Genomic DNA, 23,105 nt, shown 5'->3' with positions numbered 1-23,105 from the left:
CCCTAGGCTCAGTGGTTTAGACCACAGCGCCACCCGCGTCCCCACAGCTTTAGTGCAAATAACTATGTGGGCAACTGGAAGTCACCAGAGGTTCAGCATTTTTGGCAGCATAGCAGTAAGGGCCGGTGTGGCGTAGTGGTTAGAGTGTTGGACTAGGACCTTGGAGTCCAGGGTTCAAATCCCCACGCACTCGTGAAGCTCACTGGGTGACCTTGGCCCAGTCACTGCCTCTCAACCTAACTTTCCTACACAAAGGGTTGTTGTGGGGAGTAAATGAGGAAGAGAAGAACCATGTATGCCACCTTCCTTGAGTCAGGATTTCACTGGATGGATACAGAAGGGTGTGTGTTTGGCAGCTTTCCTTTGAACTGTCCCGGCAGGGGACAGCATTATGAACAGCCATCTCACTCCTCCTATCTAGGGCATATCCATGCCAGATGGGTGCCAAACATACATCCAGGGGAAGGTTGGTGTGCTGTTTGCACTAAACCATGGGTGGAGTCACTAGTTCTAGTCTGGCTGCAAAGTGTGGCCTCCTCTTGAAAGAAGGACATCACTTTCCCACAAGCACTGATTTCAGGAACGGGCAAAGGTTTTCTGCCAGCAAAGTTGTCCATAAGTAGTAAAAGCATCCCTGGGCATTTACCCCGGAGTTAATCTGGAGGTGTGGAACTGTTCTTCCAGTCTGTGGTTCTGCAGCTGAGAAAAACCACATGCAGCAATTCTCATAATGGAGTTGGCCAGTCAACTAGCAGAGCTCCTACTTGCTACTCTAAAAGGCAGCCAAACATCTCTGGAGTCCCTGGATCAACTTGGGGGTAAGTTTAGTTTCCCTCCATCTGTCTTGAGAGACAATGGAAGAGTGTGCCATTGGGGGTAAAGTCAAACTGCTGTAGAGACCCATATGCATCTTCATCTTCTTGCAGATGAAGGTATCCTCCACGGTGTTTCTTCTCTCTGTGCTCCTCCTATCCCTGTAGAATAGGTCTGGTGTTTTGTCGAACGACTAAGCGACAGATGGGATTTTGAACCCTGGTCTGTTGAAGAGCACCAATTAGTCCAGCTGGCTTCAGGCCACACATTCCCCTCTACTTTGACAAAGGCCTTCTTCAAAGATAGTGAGCTAAATTATTTGAACCCTATTATGAGAGATGCAAGCTACCAATCCGTCCACTCACCCAAAAATGTCAATAACAGAATCAATGGAATTGTTATATAATTTGTATTTCCTACATTGCCACCCATAAAAGGTAATAATAATTCTTTTTAAGCTAAATGCTTCTCCTTCCTGTGAAGTACTGTTTTAATTAGCAGATGGGTTTTAAACAAGCCATGTTCACATAATATGTTATACATTTCAATAGGCTAATGTTCACTAAGAAACTGCAGAGTAGGCTTTCCTCTTGTAGGGATAGCGTGCTAAGGAGGAAAGAGGTTGTTTTCTATGCTCAACCATGGTGGGTGGTCTCTCACTGAAGGGATCTGATCCCTCTTGATATCTGCTGGAATCTCACTGCACATACTTTACACTAAGGTAAGGTAAGGTAAATGACCCCTGGATGGTTAGGTCCAGTCAAAGGAGACTATGGGGTGCGTTGCTCATCTCACTTTCAGGCTGAGGGAGCCAGCGTTTGTCCACAGACAGCTTTCCAGGTCATGTGGCCAGCAGGACTAAACCGCTTCTGGTGCAATGGGACACCATGACGGAAACCAGAGCGCACGGAAACACCATTTACCTTCTCGCCGCAGCAGTACCTATTTATCTAATTGCACTGGCGTGCTTTCAAACTGCTAGGTTGGCAGGATCTGGGGCAGAGCAATGGGAGCTCACCCCGTTGCACAGATTCAAACTGCTGACCTTCTGATTGGCAAGCCCAAGAGGCTCAGCAGTTTAGACCACAGGACCACCCACACCCCTTACTTTACACTACTCGCTTATTAAAGTGGCAGAAGGATTTGAATTGATATGGTTTCCTCCTTTGTACCTGTCTTTTATGTTAATTGTAAAACTTTCTTTTGACTAGTGTTCATTCTGATGTCTCATTGTGACGCATGCTCTATAAGACTGGAACCACATCTTATGGTGAATGCAGAGCTCCAGTTCAACTTAGTAATCCACCATCTCCTCATTCCTAACACTCCATAAGGCAGAATGCTATAAAACATATGGTATAAACGTCACAGTGCTTTTAAAAAGATCCCTGCCCACACTCCCTTCTGTTGATTACTGCTTATACGGCCTAGGACCCTCGTACCTACGGGACCGCCTCTCCTGGTATGCCCCACAGAGGAACCTACGGTCTTCAAACAAAAACACCTTGAAGGTCCCAGGCCACAGAGAGGTTAGGCTGGCCTCAACTAGAGCCAGGGCCTTTTCGGCTGCGGCTCCAACCTGGTGGAATGCTCTGTCACAAGAGACAAGGGCCCTGCAGGACTTGACATCTTTCCGTAGGGCCTGCAAGACAGAGCTGTTCCGCCAGGCTTTTGGTTAGGGCGCAGCCTGACTCCCTCCTCTGGCAACCTTTACAAAACTTTATGGCTGCCATCAATCTTGATTTTAATTAATTTTTATAATGTTTTTATAATGTCGCACTATTTTGGTGTTGTTAGCCGCCCTGAGCCCGGCTTCAGCTGGGGAGGGCGGGATATAAATAAAAATTTATTATTATTATTATTATTATAGAGGGGCCATAAATCTCCAGGTGCAATGGCATGAGCATCACATGTTAGGTAGTGCCATACATTGCAGGAGACAAGGGGGGAGGAGATATACGACTGCTGCTTCTGTCATTCCTGATTTAATGATGACATGGAAATGCACACAAGTACAGAAACCTAATCATTTACTGTAAAGCTAATCACTATTTGGATTGGACTTAAAATCATTTTTTATTGTTAAATTCCTTTTGGGTGTTTTATGGGAAGTGAGTACTAAATTAAATACATAAAATTGTTTAATTGCATTTTAATTATTGTCTTTTCTATGTTTTTTGCTTTCTCTATTTCATCTGTGCAAGCCACCATAAGCTGCAGACTGGGAAAAAGGTGGAATATATATAAATAATTATAATTAAAAGACAAAATTTGCCAATAATTGCTCCAGCAACATAAGCAGATGTAAGTCTATTTACACACATTTGCCCAACTGGCCTGGCCATGTGTGGATGCCCAATAAAATGAGATTCTTCAAACTCTGGAGTAAAGAATGTTTGGAACAGTTTGGAATGTTTGTAAGCATGCCTTTGAAATCAGTATTTCAGCATGTATAAAGTACAGCAGGATCCTACCCTCTGACATTACAAGGATTAGACTTTCGGAAAACTTTGGGAAAATCCAGTAATTTTTTTAAATTTTTTTTTGGTCACCAGGCACTCAAAGGCTTGGTCTGTTTCCTGTTGCTGAAATTCTTCCTCAGTTGGCTTTTTATATCCACTGGTACTTCAGAACACAAAGAAACCTTTTCACCTTTCTTAGCTCTTTCTCACATGAAATGCTTTCATGGGGCTACTAAATTCCCTATCTGAAATGCCAAAACTCTGCAAGTCTACTTCCCGCCTCACATTCCTCCCTCTTTTCATTCTCCAGCACTTGGCAAAAACGGATTTTTAAAAGAAAACAAATATTGACATTCCTCCATTCCCCACCACCCACTTTCCATTGCCATTTTTCTAAAGCAAATTATACTCCCGGTTCATATTCTTTAATTGCAGGAAATGCAAATAAGTGCATATCTTTGAAATGGTTAACAACTTGAGGGGGAGCACTGGCTCTCTCCTCAGCATTTATTGGCTATGCTTCTCGGCTGAGAAAACACTTGTGGCTGTTAAAACATTATTTTGTGAGCACTTGAGGATTTTTCCATACAAAGGAGGTTTTTGTATGATACTTTCCTGATTTGTGCCTTTGTTTTTGTGAAAGAACAGCTTCTATGGCTGGTATTGTGTGCTGACACCTGTCGCAATGATTCAGGGGCCCCTGTCTGTGAAAGCGCATTTCCCCTACTCCCCAAGAACATACGTATTTAAAATGTTAATTGACTGCACCTTAATAAAGGGATATAATTTAACCTAACTCTACAATAAAAACGTGTTCACCATCTACTGTTCGGAATGTCACTTTCTCGGTACGCAGCTTGCAATTTAGAGCTGCATTAGAAATGATATACTAGGCAAGAGTTGACTTTAAGAATGGGAATTAGTCACCACTTCACATTTTCTGTCAGCCAAGGTGAGAAAATGTATTGCTGTTACATTCTGCTGGTGATTTGTTTTACTGCGATCAAATGCTGTTCTAAACGGCATAGGTTGTATATAAGACCAGTAGCAGGTTTCAGCTGGGGAAATTTGTTTTACCCCAAAGAACTTTAAAGGAACACAAACTAGTTTGTTACTATATTTGTTTCCCTACAGCTTTATGGAAGAGAGGACAGCCAGTTCACCATTTTACTTAAGATTTTAGGGGAAACAACTCACAGTTTCATAACTCAGATGAGTGTAAAGCATTGAGATGCTCCCTCTGAAACTCCCACAAAAGAGTCCCCCAAACAATAAAGGGTAAAGTGCAGCATTTCCAGATTTTTCTTGTAGAGGGGACCTGTGTGCTAGGTACAGTTAAATATCAACATCAGACAGCCCACTGATATCTCTCCTTGGGTTCATGGCTAAGACATGTAAACAGAATAAGCTAGTAATGACTAATGCTTTCTCTCCTTTTGGGAGATGCAGATCTTGTATTTGTCTCTAGCAGGTTCAGCTTTCTCAATCCAGGCATTGGTAGAATATAGATGTCTCAACATAAACCACTGATTTGGGTAATCAGGAAGTGTTGAAAACTAGACATCAAGCTCAGAGGGCAAGATTATCAAAAATACCAAAAGTAACTTAAGATCACACATTCCATTGACTTTCAATGGGACGTGTGCTGCTAAACCACTTAGGAGCTTTTGGAAATCTGTCCCTTAGCAGACTAAAAGAACAAATTCAGCTCTTTAATACGGTATGGCATTACCTCCTGCTCTTTCACAGACTTTCCACTGCTCCTTCACACAACGGATTATAGTGATGAAGGCACCTTTTCCTGCAGTTGAGGTCCCAGATCATCATCAAGTGAGGGTGGGTCTTAAAGCAGGAAAGGGGAACTTGAGGCCCTCCATAAGTTGTTGGGCTCCATTTCCCAACAGCCCCAAGCAGTCTGGCCACAGAGTATTCAAACTCCTTCACAGGCATTCTTATAATCCTTACACCAACCCTGTGAAAGTGATCAGTATTATTATACTCGTAATGCAAGCTATGGGGTTTTGAACTGGTGCATTCCTGATTTGTCATAACCACTAGGCTGCATCACATTCCTATTTCAGACAACAGCACAATCTCCTTTTCAATTCTCCAAAGGATGCGGACCTTAACTTTTGCTTATGTTAACTTTGAAAAGTTCTGGGTCCGCAATGTGTTTGAAGTGAAGGTTGCCCACTGTCTTAACACCATGATCACTCTGCAATTTTAGTGTTCTAATCATTTCCCCCCACCTAGTCCAAAACTTTACAAACTTGAATACAACAATGCTGTGTCTTAAAGCCTTTGTAAAACTGAGCAACATCTTGCTCTGATCTCTTGATGGGTGGTAACATGGCTTCTCTATTTCTCTGAGTAATTGTACATGAATATTTTTTCTATATTTTGTACACAAAGAACTAAATGCAGGCATTTGACAACCTGTATGTGGATTGTGTCCACTTATTTTCCCCACAAAGTTTAAAGAGCCACAATTTTTCTGTGATGTCCTCTGAAGTTCAAATACTTTGGTAATACTGATTCAGCCATATTTTAAGTCTTATAGAATTGCATGTGGTGAATGAAGAAGGCTCTGCATTTAAGTGAAGGCTTTGGGGGTACCTGACTGTGATAATGAAGACCACATCAGCATATAGATTCCAACTGCTAACAAGAGAAGAGAAGATTCAGGATCCCTTGAAAAATTAGAGTGGATAGTTGCCCTCCTTTGGCACTAGAGACCCACCTGAACTAAGACTGAAAGTTGGATGTCCGTGTTTGTCACCTTGTAGCTCAAAGTGGCAACATTTCAAACTCAGGCTTAGACTGAGGCTTAGGCTTTTAGACTGCAGGCTTGGCCAAACTTGGCCCTCCAGCTGTTTTGGGACTACAATTCGCATCATCCCTGACCACTGGTCCTGTTAGCTAGGGGTGATGGGAGTTGTAGTCCCAAAACAGGTGGAGGGCCATGCCTGGTTTAGAGCTTGCATATGGAACTGAAAGTACAGCAACCAAGTAAAGCTTTTAGATTCCAGTTCAGATGTTATCCCCACCCTCAGTTAAAGTTGTACAGGATATACTGATTTGTTTTCCTAAGTGATGATATAATCAAGACACGTCAGACAAATCACCAATGCAGGATGGAATCAGGACACTTGAAGAGAGCAAGGGGCAGCTAGTTGCACACCTCAGCCTTTCAGAAACATGGGATAAACTGAGTGAGAATTGCTTCAAACGGGAATTGGAACACCCTGTATATAGTAAACCAGGGATTGGCAAGATGGTGCCCTCCAGATGTTGTTGGACAACTCCCATCATCCCTGCCCATTAGCCATGATGGCTGGGGCTGATGGAGTTCAAAAACATCTGGAGCTCACTACATTCTCTATCCTTCAGTTAAATTAACTCAAATGGCTAGATTCTGTGAAGAGAGGGAGATGGAACATTTAAACAAAATAAGAAGGTACTTGGACAGCTGGCATCTGGTTGCATGATACTTGAATTCAAGGCTAATGAAAGAAATGGTTAAGCAGTTTGTGAGTATCAATGCTAACTGCAATTAAGACCAACCAGGGTTTTGCCCTCGCAGTGGAATTCTAAACAATGGCGTCTTTGAAGTGGGCTTCAGATCCTGGTTTCTTTCAGCATGAAATGCAACCTTGGGCAGTTTGTTGGAAAGGAAGCTTACGGATAATGCAAAAAAGAAAGAGAAAAAAGGAAAGGAAAATAAATGGAGGGTGGGGAAGAACCTTGGAAGCAGGCAGGTTTTTTGAGTGGTTAAATCATAATGAAACCTGCTTTGCAACCCTATGCCCACTTACCAAGACATGAGTCCCATTGGACTCAGTGCACTTGCATCAGAGTAGACATGCAGAGGATTGCACTGTTAATGTGTGGATGTTACAGAAAGCACAGAAAGAAAAAGTAGATGTGTACCTGAATAAGCGTGAGAATGGCAAAGCGGTAAGAGTGGAAAACAAAGTCAATACTTACAATCTGCACTGCTGTTTTTCGGAACCACAGAAAAGTTGGAAGCCAAAGGGTTACGAACAATATCTTCCCACTGAATAGTGTCTGCATAGCAAAGAAATCTGTTCTGTCCAACATATACTCCTCCATTTAAGATTTCTGTACCAAAGAGAAAGATGAAAACACATATATTAAGGACATTTGACAAAGGGATGGTGGGATGGGGTCATGTTAGAATATTCAAGCAGAATTAAGAACCTAAGAAGAGCCCCCCGGGCAAAACTAGTGGTCCATCTAATTCCGCATGCAGTTCCCACCATGGCCAACCAGATGCCTGGGGAAGCCCACAAGTGGGGCCTGGTGGCAGCAGCAGCAGCAGCCCCCTCCTCTCCTGCAACTGGAATTCAGAAGCATTGCTGCCTCTAACCGTGGAGACAGAGCAGAGCAATTGTAGCTAGCTGTCACTGATAGCCTTATTCTCCATAAATTTCTCCAATCCTCTTTTAAAGTCATCCAGGTTGGTGGCCAACCCGACCTTCTCCAAGAGCAAGTTCCAGAGTTTAACTCTGCACTGTGTGAAGAACGACTTTCTTTTGTCTGTAATGAATCTTTCAACTTCATTTGATGCTGGTGAGCTCAAGTGTTATGAGAGAGGGAGAATTCCCCCCCCCCCTTTCTCCGTGCCATACATAATTTTCAGTCACATCTCCTCTTGCTCACCTTCTCCGTAAGCTAAGAGGTCCCAAATGTTAACTTTAACTTTCCTGATAGAGGAGTGCTACAGTGCCTTGATCATGTCTGCTATCCTTTTTTGAATGTTTTTCAACACTACAATATCCTTTTTGAAGTGAAGTGATCTGTACACAGAACTGTACATGGTATTCCAAGTGTGGTCACACCATAGTTATGTATAACACCATTATGATATCAGCACTTTCATTTGCCATTCATTTCCTAACATGGAATTTGCCTTCTTCACAACTGCTGGACACTAGGTCTTCACTGAGCTAACTACTACAACCTCAAAGCCCCACTCCTTGCCACTCATCGCCAGTTCAGACCCCATGAGCATATAGGTGAAATTAAGACATTTTGCCCCTACAAGCATCACTTTACACTTGCTTACACAGAATTGCATTGTTCATTTTACATTCAGTAAATGTAAAATGGTCCTTTTGGATCTCTTCACAATCTCTTTTTGTTTTTATGACCGTGAACAATTTAATCCCTTCTTCAAACCTCGCCACCTCACTGCTCATCCCTAATGCTGGATCGTTTATGACCAACTTAAAAAGCACATGTCCTTGGGGGATACCACTTTCTCCATCTCTCCATCAGGAGAACTGTCCACGCATTCCTATTCTCTGAAAGTCAGGTGCCATTTCAGGTGCAGGACTTTGAAATAGTAAAGGGAAAGTGGGTCCTAAGAGAATGTGAAATGGGAAACTGAATTCCACATAACGGTTACCCGGTGTTGCAGGGGGAGAAAAGGCCACCCCTGGAGCACACCAACAATAATTAGGATAATGGTTGGCAGTAGCTCCTGCACCTCCCACCCACCCTGGCAGTGGCCTAGAGAAAGCCATAGCTTGGGGTCTGAACATAGCTGCTACCACCACAGCTAAAGGCAGGAGTCAAACTGAAGAGTGAACAAAAAGAGTGGGTGGCACTAAAGGAGAGCGGTGCTCAGAAATGAAAATTTTACTGTAGCATATGATATGTTGGAAACTTGCCCCCTCGGGAAAGGTTGACTCCTCTTCCCAGGCATGTCGGGGCCTGTCTCCGGTGACCTACCCTGGCTGGCATCCTGGCAGACCAGGGAGATCTTGATATAGGCGACACCCCCCTGCTTGAAAGGTGCACACCCCCTTCCTCTCTGCATTGCAGCAGCAGAAAGAAGAAGCAGTCAGAAAGTCTATTTCATCTCTAGTTTATTTCTGACTGTACAACTGTACCAAAACACGACTGCTCACTCAGACTTCTCCAAGCGACTGCAACAAACTTCCTTCACACAAACCACAGGAAGGTCTCATATTACACTGAGAACAAATGCTGAGAAATCCCTGGAACATCCTGTCCCACGGTCAGGGCCATCATGTGATGCAAACATCGAACTGCTTGTTCTCAGCTGCGTAGTACTCATATCCCAACAACACAAGGCCCAATTCATACATGATAAGAAGAGTATTGGTCTACAGCTAACTTGGAAAATATTCTACAGTGTTACCTCTGGTTACAAACTTAATTTGTTCTGGAGGTCCATTCTTAAGCTGAAACAGTTCTTATCCTGAGGCACACTTTCGCTAATCCGGCGTGCGATTTTCGTTCACATCCTGGGGCAAAGTTCACAGGAGCAGCTACTTCCGGGTTGGCGGAGCTCGTAACCAGAAGCATTTGTAACCAGAAGTGTTCATAACCAGAGGTACCACTGTACTGAGGTGAAGAGCAACTTAGGCCCTCCCTAGGCTGTCCTGCTCCAACAGATGGGCCACAGCTGTGGCAGAGCGACACAAACATAAACCTAAACACACACCCTCCAACATCTCTCCGATGAAAATAGGGACATCCTAAGGAAAAGCGGGATATGGTGGGATCCAATCATAAACCAGGACAGCTTCTGTAAATCTGGGACTGTCCCTGGAAAACAGGGACATTTGTAGGGTCTGGATTCATGCCTACTCAGAAGTCATTCCAATGGGATCAACTCCTAGTAAAGTGTGATATAGACTAGTGATCTTAGTCTCAAGCATTACGTGCAGTTAGATAGCCAAAAATATTTTATATTCTTGTGTGCAGTGGATAAACTGCTGGACTACAATGAAAGGAGACCAGGGTTCAAATCCCTGCTGTACCATGAAACTCATGGTGGGATTTGAGCCAGCCACTATCTCTCAGTCTGGCCTACCTCACAAGATTGTTGTGAGGATAAAATGGTGGGGGGGGGGGGAGAAGCACGACTACCACTCTGAGATTCTTGGAGGAAAGGTGGGATCTAAATGTCCTATGGCTGAAACCTGAACATGCTTACAAGAAGATAAAACTCACTGAGTTGGTGGAACTTTCTTCTAAATAAATATGCATAAGATTGTGCTGTGTAACAAATAAATCAAAAGTGTGCATCATCTCCAGGAACTCTTCTCAGAAACAAATGTATAGTTCATAATTATGCAGTGTAACTGAAACTGACGCTCTGTGTGCAGAAGGGGTGGTGTCCTGGGGTGAATGCAGGTCGAGGGAAAGCTATCTACAGTACAATTCCCAGAGGGCAATAAGATAATACATAAACCACATTTGATAACATCAGGGTACATGACAAACCAGGAACTTTTGAAACATTTTCTGAAATCTCACAATCACAAAGCCAATTACAAATCAAGACAAGAAGCAAGGTGCACAGCACTAGCGCCCAGAGAGAGAAAACACTGCTTGCCATCAGAAAATCTAACCTTCACTTTCTGCATTTCCAGAAGCAGAAGCCTCTGATGAAAACAAGGTATTTAATATCAGTCTTGTATAATTTCCTCCCCTTGACCGTATTAATCAGGGAAAGGTACTGACATTCACTTCTAGGAAACCTTTGGCTTAAAAGGAGCTTGGCTTTTCCACAGAAAAGGGGATTAACCTACACAACAGCTATTATATAGATAAGCACACAAAACAAGTGATTCAGATTAGGAGCATAGCGTATGATCAGCCGGCATGGGCATGGATATTCTTATGATGCACACAACATCTGTTAGCAATTTTGCACTGCAACAAAGGTGGGATTTGCAAGGAAGTCTAGTGATTAGCAACAATTCTCATTTTATTGCATTAATATGAGCTTTGCTTAAACGCACTGCATCAAAATCTGTATTAATGAAAGAGATGGCTCACAAACATGGAGCACCATACTGAAATTCAGACTCAACAGAACGTTTACAAATTTATATGAAATATCCTGCCCCACTATCTGAATATATAAAAGAAGCTTGTGTTGTTTGGGTACACAATCATCTCAAAATTCACCAGATTTTCAAATATGATTAGCAAAAATACTTGCTTGGACCTGTAGAGTTAGGGAATCCCTTCGTATTATTTTTCCCCTCAAGGTTTTTTGAGGAACTTGCTCTACCTGATGATCATTATTACTCAAAATTGAGTTGTTATTGTTCTAAACATATTTTTATTGTATTGTTATGAGCTGCTTTGTGAGGGCCTAGGCCTTGAAAGCAGGACATAAACAGAAAAAACCATCAGTCAGAGATAAGTGTATGGAGATGATCATACTCAAGTTTGTCTTGCTTCCTCCTACTGAGAATCTGTAGACTGGGGTACTAATTCATAGGGATACTGGAGAAATTCAGTTTCCTTGGCATTTTAGTGGCTAACTACCCAGTTCACCCTTTTTGAACCAATACACAAATTGAAACATAACTGTTATGTGCCGGCGTGGTTGCTCGAGAGCAAACAGGCAAGACTCTGTTCCAGGCTTTATTATCTGTACAAAACATTTACAGTGCAGAGCATCTCAAGTCCATGTCTGCTCAGTCGCTAGCAGAATCTGGGAGTGGGAGGTCCTTAAACCTTCCCCAGCAAAACAGTCTTTTGACCCCCATCCTTCTCCTCCCCTCTCTGCGGAGAGAGGGTGTTGGCAAAGGCGGACTTGCCTCCCCCCCCCCCCCCGCCGCTTTGTTCAGGCTCGGTGTTGCGGCTCTCTCTAGCATCTTCTGATCCCTGTATCCCTTCCCCACTGGAGGCGGGGCTTCCCTCCTCGCCGGAGGAAGAGCTGCTTCGCACGATCTTCAGAGGCTCCCTGTAACCCAAAAACAATGCACAAAGAACCAGGCTGGGGAAGGCGGCCCTAGAGGAACCATGTTTCCTCTTCCCCTTCACCACCGGGTACCACTCTTGGACCCACCAGGCCTTTGACCTCTACAAGTGCACATGGGGGGGGGACCCCACCCCATGCCAGAGTTTCATCTTTTATGCAGTTGGTAACACTGTTGACAGGGATGAGGGGAACGTCTGATTTGGCCTTAATAGCTGCTCTTCTCTTTCTGATTTGTTAAGTCTGCGCTGCTCATGCCTTTCTCCCAGTCGTCATTTTTTCTCTTTTGCTCTCACGGGACAGGTCCTCCTCAGATAGTGTAAACTGCCTGTGGCTCAGTCCATTTCAGTCGACTGTTTCAAATTAAACTGAGCATTTGCTTTCCATCTATTTTGCCACTCTCTGTTCCCCAACCTCCTACACTGAGAGAGGGATGTTTGGAAAGACCTATTAAACCCTATGACGCATTAAACAAATGAAGCTCAAATGTAATCAATATACAAAAGAGTTGCATTATAATGACCTCATCATCCTAAAGTTAACAACTAATTTTAATTTACAACAACACTGAAAGCAAGAGATAACATTAAATTTAAAAAGGAAGCCAGAAGGAGAAAGGCAGGCAGCCTTTTGACGATGCCAACAAGTTGGCAGGAAAAGGCAAGTGAAAAATGCAGGCCTTCCCTCTGTTCTAATTAATTTGGGCGCCAGCACTTCTTGGAGACACAGATTAGGAAACTGAATGAAAGTTGGGTTGTTGTTTTTCATGCATGTTGTATTCTTTAGTAGCCTGAGCCATAGATTTTTGCTTAAGTGGTCTCTTCCTCATTCCTGTGTTGATTTTAGTGAGGCTCCCAAAAGTCCTCCCTCAGAGTCATGGGGGTAGATCCCAGAATTTGTTGCCCATTCTGGGTATTTCTGAAACTCCACGGCAACCCCAGTATGAATTCTTTTGCCATGCTGTTGCCAATGTTGTTTTTCAGAATTTGTAATCAAATAGATCAGGGCTGTCCAACCAACCAATAGATTGTGATTTACCGGTAGATCACTGGCTGATCCTGGTAGAATGTGGGATCCTTATTGTGTACAAAAAGTGATGAGGGGAAAGCTAAAATCTCCCCCCGAAAAGCTCAACAACTCTGGGCAATCCACCCCCCCACGCTCCTCCTCCCTCCAATGACAATGGGTAGATCACTATCAGGTATTTTTTTTTTTATACCTGGAGTAGATCACAGTCTCTTGGGAGCTGGACATGCCTGCCCTAGATGCCATGGGGGTTGCCAAAGGTGGGGGCAGCTGTCCCCCTAAATCAGGGGTGTCAAACTCAAATTCATTGGGGGCCGCATCAGCAGTTTGGTCACCCTCAAAGGGCCAGTTGTATCTGTAGGACTATGTGTCCACTCTTTATTATCATAAATTATTGTCACTGCATTCAATTATTACTGTTTTTGTAATAATGTCTTTGACACCCATGCCCTAAATCAATCCAAATCTGAAGTTCTGCCCCTCTAACAAAAGCCTGTCCCTCAGCAAACCTCCTGGCTACGCCCATGCTAGCTGCTACATTTTGAATGCAAGTGGGGCTGGAAACTGACAGCTTATCTATCAACTATCAGAAGCCCCATGTCATATGTAGCTATGAGTAACCAGACATAGCAGTATGTCATTGGGAACAAACAAACAACTAAATAGCTAACTATTTAACTAATTAAAGTAAGGGAAGGCAAGGGAAGACAGAGTCAACATTCGCATTTGGATGTGAATCCATTTTAGTCCCACAGTTCTTGATTCATGAACGTAATATGGATGTGGCTATCTGCTTTCATGCACTGATTTCCTGACCTAGATCAGGGCTTTGTACGAGACCTGGGAGAAGAGAGGGTTGAAGAAGACTGGAAGAAATTTAAAATTTATCTACAAAGATATTGTGATTTGGTTGAATGTTAAGAAGGATGCTAGATCATAAATAATCGCCCACCACTAAATTAGATCTGAATTTGACGATAAGAGAGATTAAAGAAAGTATAAACTCTTTTTAGGAGAATTGTCAGATTGTATTTAAATAAGTGGATATAAGATTGTAAACAAGATGATAATTTGCTTGGAAAAACTTTTCTACAATGTAAGTGGGAGCGGGAGACGTGAGGGAGTCCAAAGAAGTGAAGAAAGTATGTTATATAAGTAAAGCTGTTTACTATTTAAGTATTTGTATTCAAAAAATCTTAATAAATATTTATAAAAAAAGAAAAAAAAGATCAGGGCTTTGTTCTTTGCTGCAGATGATTTATAAAGCACCAAAAATTGAAATGTCACATTTGTATTAGGAGGCAAGGGAAGTGTGATTATAAAAACGAGGACTTTAGCCTTCTTTCTTTCAGTCCAGTGACCATAAGCAAAAGCTCAAGGATGTGCATGCTTAGTGGCAAATAGGTGTCTGGGCTAGTCTTGGATTAAACCTTTTAAAGTAACAATTATCTGGGTCATTAGTGAAAAAGCGGACAAAGACTTGCAAGAAAAGCACCCAAACTTTAGTGACATTGACTTGAAGGCAGATTTCATTAAAGAAAATATTGTCCATATAGAGTGTGGGGGGGGTTAACACAGCACTTCCCATTAAGTGCAGCTTAAAAAGTAAAGGTAAAGGTACCCCTGCCCGTACGGGCCAGTCGTGTCCGACTGTGGGGTTGCGTGCTCATCTCGCTCTAGAGGCCAGGAGCCAGCACTGTCTGGAGACACTTCCGGGTGACGTGGCCAGCGTGACGAAGCTGCTCTGGCGTGCCAGCACCAGCGCAGCACACGGAAACGCCGTTACCTTCCCACTATAAAGCGGTACCTATTTATCTACTTGCACTTAGGGGTGCTTTCGAACTGCTAGGTGGGCAAGAGCTGGGACCGAAAGACGGGAGCTCACCCCACCGCGGGGATTCGAACCGCCGATCATGCGATCGGCAAGTCCTAGGCACTGAGGTTTTACCCACAGCGCCACCCGCGTTCTAAGCGCAGCTTAGAAAACAAATAATTCAGCTGCTCCAAATGTGAAGTTGGGAATAGGTATTCCGATGGGTTTGTGTTGCCTCTAGAAAGCAAGCTGGGAGTTGCTTTTGGTTTGTGGTAACCCGGGACTAAAGTTGGCTGGATTGGCAGATGAATCTTGCTTCAACCCTGCTAACTGGGTGTCCTTCTCCACGTACCTGAAGGCAGAAGGCTAACCTCGGTGGTTTGGCACACAGCTCTGTCTCCCAACGGAAAGGCAGGACCAGGGAGCCTAGGAGGAAGAGGGGAGGGAGGGGCTGCTACCTCCTCCTGCTTCGTGGGAGGGCCAGCCCTGGGATTTTTTAAAAGCACCCCTAGTTCTATAGAATATTGTCAGAGAGAAGATTAGGCTAGAACTTAGACGGATGCACTTACTTTTTCCATATGTATACAGTGGTACCTTGGGTTACACACACTTCAGGTTACAGACTCCGCTAACCCAGAAATAGTACCTTGGGTTAAGAACTTTGCTTCAGGATGAGAACAGAAATTGTGCAGCGGCAGCAGGAGGCCCCATTAGCTAAAGTGGTACGTCAAGTTAAGAACAGTTTCAGGTTAAGAACGGACCTCCAGAACGAACTAAGTTCTTAACCCGAGGTACCACTGTACTTAGATGTAGTGCAGACATGTGAGAGGATTTTACCACAGTGTTGTAATTCTGTGAGTATATGCATTTTAGGAAACATGGATTCCAGACTAGTGAGAACATTTCCAGGGAAAAGATTAAAATAACCAAAAACAAGTGGAAACACTCGCACATGTAGCACAGTGTGGAGTGCTCTTGCTTTCAGCATTTCTACCTCTCAGCCAGGCCCTCTTTCACAAGATTCCTTTCCATTCTTCTTCTCACCTGGCTTTCCATTTCCACCACAATAGCCCATCCATGCTCTGTAGTCATTGAGCATGCCCAGCCTTTGTTTGTTTGTTTAAAACAAGTCTTTTAAAAATAACATTATATCATATTAACAAATTAATCAACACAAATACAAGAAAAACATGCCAACAAAGCCATCTAAGTAGTCAAATCGTATGTGTAATGCTCTAGTATGTCCTTTTATTTTTCCTAATAATATTGCCTGTAGATTTAATTGAGTCTTGTATCTTCTGTCTTCTTAGCCTCTTTTAAAATAACCAGTAGCTTAGCCTCGGTTGCTGGTGCCTGGGCTGAGCCGCCTTCCCAGCTGTGCAGGGGGGAGCCCAGCTGGTCAACACAACCCTTGGCGGGCAGAGAGGAACACTGGGCCGGGCCATGCTGGGGGCACCTGCATGGGGGCACCTGGTTAGCTCCCACTCCAAAATTGGGCTCCTGGAGCCATGGCCCTCCTGGCACCCCCCCCCCATGCTGCACCCCTGACAATAACTGACCATTACTGCTTTTTATACAAGGACATTGCCACAAAATATAGGGAAATGTACCTTTCCATTTTTTTACATCTCCAACATATATGAAACATTCTGGCACATTTTTTTGTGATTTGCATTGGTGTGTGGTATTATCTACATAGTATTATGTATAGTAGTTATTGGACTGTTTGGGGGGTTCCCCTTGGGGGTTTCCTACACCAGATCTTCTTGTATTTCTGGAGATGCTGGGGTTTCCTTCTAGCCTGCTGGAACCTTGGTCAGTCTTCTGCATGGATGGTGTTCTTTCGGCTACATAAAAACCAGCACCCATGCATGAACATCAGAAATGATCCTTATGCTGCAATCTAGCAGTAAGACAACTCAAACTCAATAGGACCTACTTCTGAGTAGATATACATAGGATTGCATTATAAGTACCCCAAAAGTAAAACATGCAATTAAGCCACAGTATGCAGCTTTGTCTAATGTTCAAGTGTTATCATCATCATCATCATTTTTTTTTTTAAAAAAAAACCCTCAAAGCTTTGGGTGCTCAGAATTAGAACTTTAAGTATACTCTTCCAAGCACCCTGGCTGGTGCTCGTACGCCCCTATCGCTGCAAAGGTCCAAATTGCCTACAGGGATATTAAAGACCATTCTGCACATCACTCAGAGTTGCCTTCATAGGGACGCATGGCTGCAGTTTATTCTACTTCTCTCTAACAAGCTTACAGACAGATGTCTTTGCAAACAGGTGTTTCTCACATTCACACTTTGCATTTTTTTTACATACACACTTTTTAAAAAGGAATGTGTGAAACAGCTGTAGCAATCCATTCAATTCAATGGGGCTTTCAGTTGCCCGGATCACTGCAAGGGTTATAAAGCCCTGCCGTATCCACCTTGTTTCAAAATGGTTGATTTCACAATGTAAGCACAGACAAAAGGGCAAGTGTTAAAGCAAGGCGGCATAAACGCCAATGCAATATCCACCGTGCGACCAATGCTGCAGAGACGCAAGTCAGCTTACAGCATAAGCCAAACCATGTCTACGCAGAAGTAAGTCCTCTAATTCAGTGAGGCTTACTCCCAGGTAAGTGGGGTTAGAACTCCAGCTTTAGTGCTTTTTCTTCTGTTGTTTTTGAAACAACCATACAGCTTGTTTTAAAAGCTTAGATGTATGATTAAAATATGAACTCCCGGCACTGTCTATCCTGTTATTAAATAATTTGATCCAAGGACATCACTCATGCTGCTAAACTTGCATTATTCAGATCTAAGATAAACCAATTGGCATCCCTCTACAATCATCTTAAAGTGGATCAATCTGCCATAGCAATTATTTAATTTGATACATTATTCAGCAAATAGAGCAACTTCAACATAACTTTACCCTGAATCAGCAAGGTCCTTCGGCACATGCTAATGTTGGACCATTAAGTGAGAATCTCTCTGTGCTGGTGGAAGGAGTCACAGCCTGATTATCTGTAAATGTAGGCAACAGATACTGGAGACACAGGACCAGATCTTGCCTGGCTGTGACACTGGTGCTAATCTCAGAGCTGGAAATGGGGAAGAGCTAGTTCAGGGAAACCTCCATTCCATTTCTTCTTTAGTAAATACTTTGTAATGTATATTAGCAGTTTGGCCTCACATGCCCTATCCAACATTAAGACACATATTCTGTTACACCATATTATCCCAGCTGCTGGAAACCACAGGAGGGGAGAGAGCGGCTCTTGGGCTCAAATTCTGCTGACAGGTTCCCCACTGTCATCTGGCTAGACATTGTGAGAACAGGATGCAGGATTAGATGGGCGATGGGACGGATCCAGCAGGATCTTCTTTTAGACATAATATTAATTAGGAGAATGCACACAGGTGTAAAAAAAATAATCTTCAGGGGGATGAGAGAGAAAGAGTGTGCAGAATAATCAGAATCAGGTCCACAATGGGTAGGGAGGGAGAGTGGTGTAGTGGTTAAGAGCAGTGGACTCGTAATCTGGGGAACCGGGTTCGCGTCTCCACTCCTCCACATGCAGCTGCTGGGTGACCTTGGGCCAGTCACGCTTCTCTGAAGTCTCTCAGCCCCACTCACTTCACAGAGTGTTTGTTGTGGGGGAGGAAGGAAAGGAGATTGTGAGCCGCTTTGAGACTCCTTAAAGGGAGTGAAAGGCGGGATATCAAATCCAAACTCTTCTTCTTCTTCTTCTTCTTCTTCTTCTTCTTCCCTCAGTTGTGGTCCAATGGAAATAATGAAAATGTAAGACATGAGCCAACAGTGTGACGTGGCAGCTAAAAAAGCCAATGCAATTCTGGGCTGCATCAATAGGAGTATAGCATCTAGATCAAGGGAAGTAATAGTGCCACTGTATTCTGCTCTGGTCAGACCTCACCTGGAGTACTGTGTCCAGTTCTGGGCACCACAGTTCAAGAAGGACACTGACAAACTGGAACGTGTCCAGAGGAGGGCAACCAAAATGGTCAAAGGCCTGGAAACGATGCCTTATGAGGGACGGCTAAGGGAGCTGGGCATGTTTAGCCTGGAGAAGAGGAGGTTAAGGGGTGATATGATAGCCATGTTCAAATATATAAAAGGAAGTCACATAGAGGAGGGAGAAAGGTTGTTTCCTGCTGCTCCAGAGAAGCGGACAGGGAGCAATGGATCCAAACGACAAGAAAGAAGATTCCACCTAAACATTAGGAAGAACTTCCTGACAGTAAGAGCTGTTTGACAGTGGAATTTGCTGCCAAGGAGTGTGGTGGAGTCTCCTTCTTTGGAGGTCTTTAAGCAGAGGCTTGACAACCATATGTCAGGAGTGCTCTGATGGTTTTCCTGCCTGGCAGGGGGTTGGACTCGATGGCCCTTGTGGTCTCTTCCAACTCTATGATTCTAAGAAAAGCCTTTGGAATCCCAACTAGATCATATATAGGCTTGACCCTCACAGTATTTTAGAACAGGGTCAGACTCTGTTCCCTGACCAGGCTCCTGCTCATTCCAATCTCTTCTCAGCCAAAGTGTGTTTCAGGCAAGAATCAGGAAAAATGGGTCCTCTGTGCTTGCGATGCTGTGCAGATGCAGAAAGAACCCCTCTCGGGAGCAGCACAATTAATTATTTTTACATTAAAGAAAAGAGCAGTTCAACTGCACTCAGGTAAATCTGCCATTCATTGGGGGTCCAGCTACATATTTAAATAATCTTGTTAAATTGTGGTTCTGTTGAGTGAGCTGGGGGGGTACTTTTACTTCAATCATCATCATCATCATCATCATCACTATTTGCATTATAAAAACAAACAAACCCAGCCCCGGTCAAATTCACTTTTTCATGGAGCTCCAATTCAATTTTAAAAATTATGCACAGCACACGGAAACACCAGAGGCAGATTGAGTAGCTTTCAACAGATTCAACCTCCCTAAACTTGAGCTGGATTTTAAATTCTTAAACTTTCTGCTTCCTAATACTATTATCTATGAACTATTGTTCAAAACATATTGTTAGAGATGGAGGTGATAAATGATACAATGAACTGCATGCACAATAGAACTTTTCATTATTCTAAAGCATTTCCTATTCCTGGTGGTTTTTTAAAATCTGAGGTTTTTTTAAATCACAAGCAAAAAGCCTGGATTTTATACAAAGGGGGGGGGGAGTTCCATATTATTCAGTTTTTCATATGTTTTACAAAAACAAAAAGCAAAATCCCACTCACCATTTGTCAGTTATTGGAAGTAACATTTAATGTACATTTATAATACAGAGAAGCCCTTGCACAGTACAGTGTCTTGACACATACCCGTCTCCAACCCATGCTACATTTTTTCCTCATCTTGCACCTACTCAGAGGCAGCTATATTGTAGAGATGCAGTCAGGGATGTATGGGGAGAGTGCCAGGATCTGGCCTGCCTGCCTCCTTGAAGCATGTTTCGTTTGCTGATATCTCTTCTCTCCAGCCCCTCTCTGGCATCTCCAAGTAGGGCTGGGAGAGAAACTGGAGAACAGCTGCCAGTCAGTACTGACAGTACTTGGGTTAGGCAGACTGATGGCCTGATTCAGCAGAATTCTATGTTCCTGTTGCATTGAGGAGGACTTTGACAAAAGGAAGTCAAAATGGTGCCCTCTAGTTCTTGTTGGACTACTACACCTTCCACAGAATCATAGAACTGTAGAGTTGGAAGAGACCACGAGGGTCATCTGGTCCAACCCCCTGCAATGCAGGAATCTTTCACCCAACGTGGGGCTTGAACTCATGATCCTGAGATAAAGAGTCACATGCTCTGCTGACTGAATTGCTGCCTGACCATTGTCCACAGTGGCTAGGAATGATCAGCGTTTGATTCCAACAACATCTGGAGGTCACCATGTTGGTGATCTCTGATGTATACTGGGTCTCCTCAAGATTTCTTTCTTTTGCCACCTCCTGGCAGGAGAAAACCCAAATATGCCTTGTGCTCCATTAATCCCATATCCAATTTCTACTGCAATGAACAAGAGTGCAGCCAATCAGTTCTTCATGAAATGTGCCTGTATTTTATGTCTTCTCACAGTTGGGAATTTGGTAGCATTCCTCTTGTTATGTCATAAGGGAAACTGTCGTACATCACATTATGAGCTGTGAATAATTTCAATGGAGTGCATAGTTTTTAGTACTGGATCATGCTTGCAAGTACAGGAGCCATTGCTCAGTGTCAGAGCACTTTTTGGGGGCACACAGAGGTTCTCAGGTTCAACAAGGGGCATAAAAGGGATCAAGGGGTTAAAAAGATCAAGTAGCTAGAAAGTCTGCCTGAAATTCTGGATGATCACTGCCAGAGCAGAAAACACTGCGCTAGATGAACCAATGGATTAAGGCAGCTTTATATGATACATATGAAAACTCCTTAGTTTTTTGTATGTTCCAAAAATACATTGCCAAGGATGACAGTTCAACTGTAAGTCATTAGTGTGTCGAGCTGAGTGCTTACTGCAAAGTTTCTACAATGTGATCAACTATGGAGACGTGTATATATATATTCTAAGAAAAACTCCCTAAGCACAGCTGTCACTAAGAGACTGCAGTTCTGGCAGTGAACTGTGCAAGGCAGAGAAGACTATGCTATTGAAAAGAAGACTTTAATTCAAATTACACACTGCCTCTTTCAAGAATTCAGTAACAGATAAACGAGTGTCTTCAAAAGACACCACTACTGCTTCCCACCACATGGTGATGCAGCCAAACTGAAATTTAGTTCAGCTGGTCTGTTTTGAAAAATCAGTCTCTAATTTAGGTAGGCACCTTAAAGGTAAAGGGACCCCTGACCATTAGGTCCAGTTGCGGACGACTCTGGGGTTGCGGCGCTCATCTCACTTTATTGGCTGAGGGAGCCGGCGTTTGTCCGCAGACAGCTTCCGGGTGATGTGGCCAGCATGACTAAGCCACTTCTGGCGAACCAGGACAGCGCACGGAAACACCGTTTAGCTTCCTGCTGGAGCGGTACCTATTTATCTACTTATCGAACTGCTAGGTTAGGCACCTTACTTAATATGAAAATGTCTCTGCTTGTTTTACCACGGTGCTCTGAAACAGCAAGTCTATCAGTTCCAAAGCCCGCCTTTGAATTCACACTAATGAGGTGACAATTTGGGATTATAGGTATGAGAAGGCACATATTCATTCAATCCCATTTATTTATGCACACTGAGCATCTACACATGATAAAGAAGCCTCATGTAGCTCAAATCTTGCAATAGATTTTCAAGTAATTAAAACTGTGTTAACAAAATAGATGGTTATTTATTTCTTCCAAAAATCTTTGAAATACTTCAATTCCATTGTTCCAATTCCCATTCTCTCTCCTGTTTTCTGCCACTTCACCAGCATGGCCACAACTGTTACTTTAATTGCATCCCTCTTGTCACACCATTTGCTATGTAATATTTGGATCACAACCTGTAGTGTTTACCATCTGCCAGTGGCAGCTCTCAATTCATCTTCTGTCTACAAAGATGCATGCAGGGCACCCTGTTCTTCGATCATGGATTATTATTATTATTATTATTATTGCAACAGTAAATGCTGCATGACAGTTCTCCTGCCACCACTTATTTTCTTTCCCAATTTATTTCTCATGTGAAAGTGCAAGACTTTTGTATTCAGCATAGACATTTTTAGCGTTGTGACACGGGAAGGAATGCTAACAGCAGCTATTTTTCCCAAGGTATCCCAGTCACTGAGTATTATTTACGAAGATGGCACAGCTTATTGTTTTATTGATTTTGCATTTAAATTGTTCTAACTAGGGAAAATTATATTGCTATGCGCTTGCCACTACCCTGAGTAGTGAGAAGTTCCAAGTGCAGAACTCACTAGGGTTTGGCTTCCTTTGGTGGAGAGATCAGAGGAGAATGATGGTTTGTAATATTGAATTCATTTCCCAATATGCAAGTGGAGAATGGGTGGTGCCAAACAGGCTTAAGCATTCCTTGAAGGAGCACATCTACTGCTCCTCATCAGGTTCCCAGAGAGGCACCCCAGTGCCTTAAGTTGCCTTCCACCCTTCGGCTCACTGCTCAATCTCTGTCTGCCTCTCTGTTTCCAACTGCAGAGTCTTTTTCACTGCCCTGCAAAATACCCTATTGTACACACACACACACACACACTTACAGTGTCAAAAAGTGGACAAAAGAGGACACAGAG

The 23,105-nt window shown here is 43.3% G+C and overlaps 1 protein-coding gene across 4 annotated transcripts in view; it reads right to left on the bottom strand.

The window, feature by feature from the left end:
- ERBB4 (erb-b2 receptor tyrosine kinase 4) overlaps nucleotides 1-23,105 on the bottom strand; it is a 779,780-nt gene that overhangs the window by 237,124 nt on the left and 519,551 nt on the right. For all 4 annotated transcript variants that reach the window (XM_081904442.1, XM_081904441.1, XM_081904443.1 and 1 more), the window contains one exon: nucleotides 7,263-7,397. In XM_081904442.1, coding sequence (XP_081760568.1) covers nucleotides 7,263-7,397 — 135 coding nt within the window. The remainder of the gene's footprint in view (nucleotides 1-7,262; nucleotides 7,398-23,105) is intronic.

This window comes from Podarcis melisellensis (assembly GCF_964234715.1).
Source record: "Podarcis melisellensis genome assembly, chromosome: 1".
NCBI lineage: Eukaryota > Metazoa > Chordata > Lepidosauria > Squamata > Lacertidae > Podarcis > Podarcis melisellensis.
Note: the sequence above shows the minus strand (reverse complement) of the source record. Positions and strands in the feature narration are given on the sequence as shown.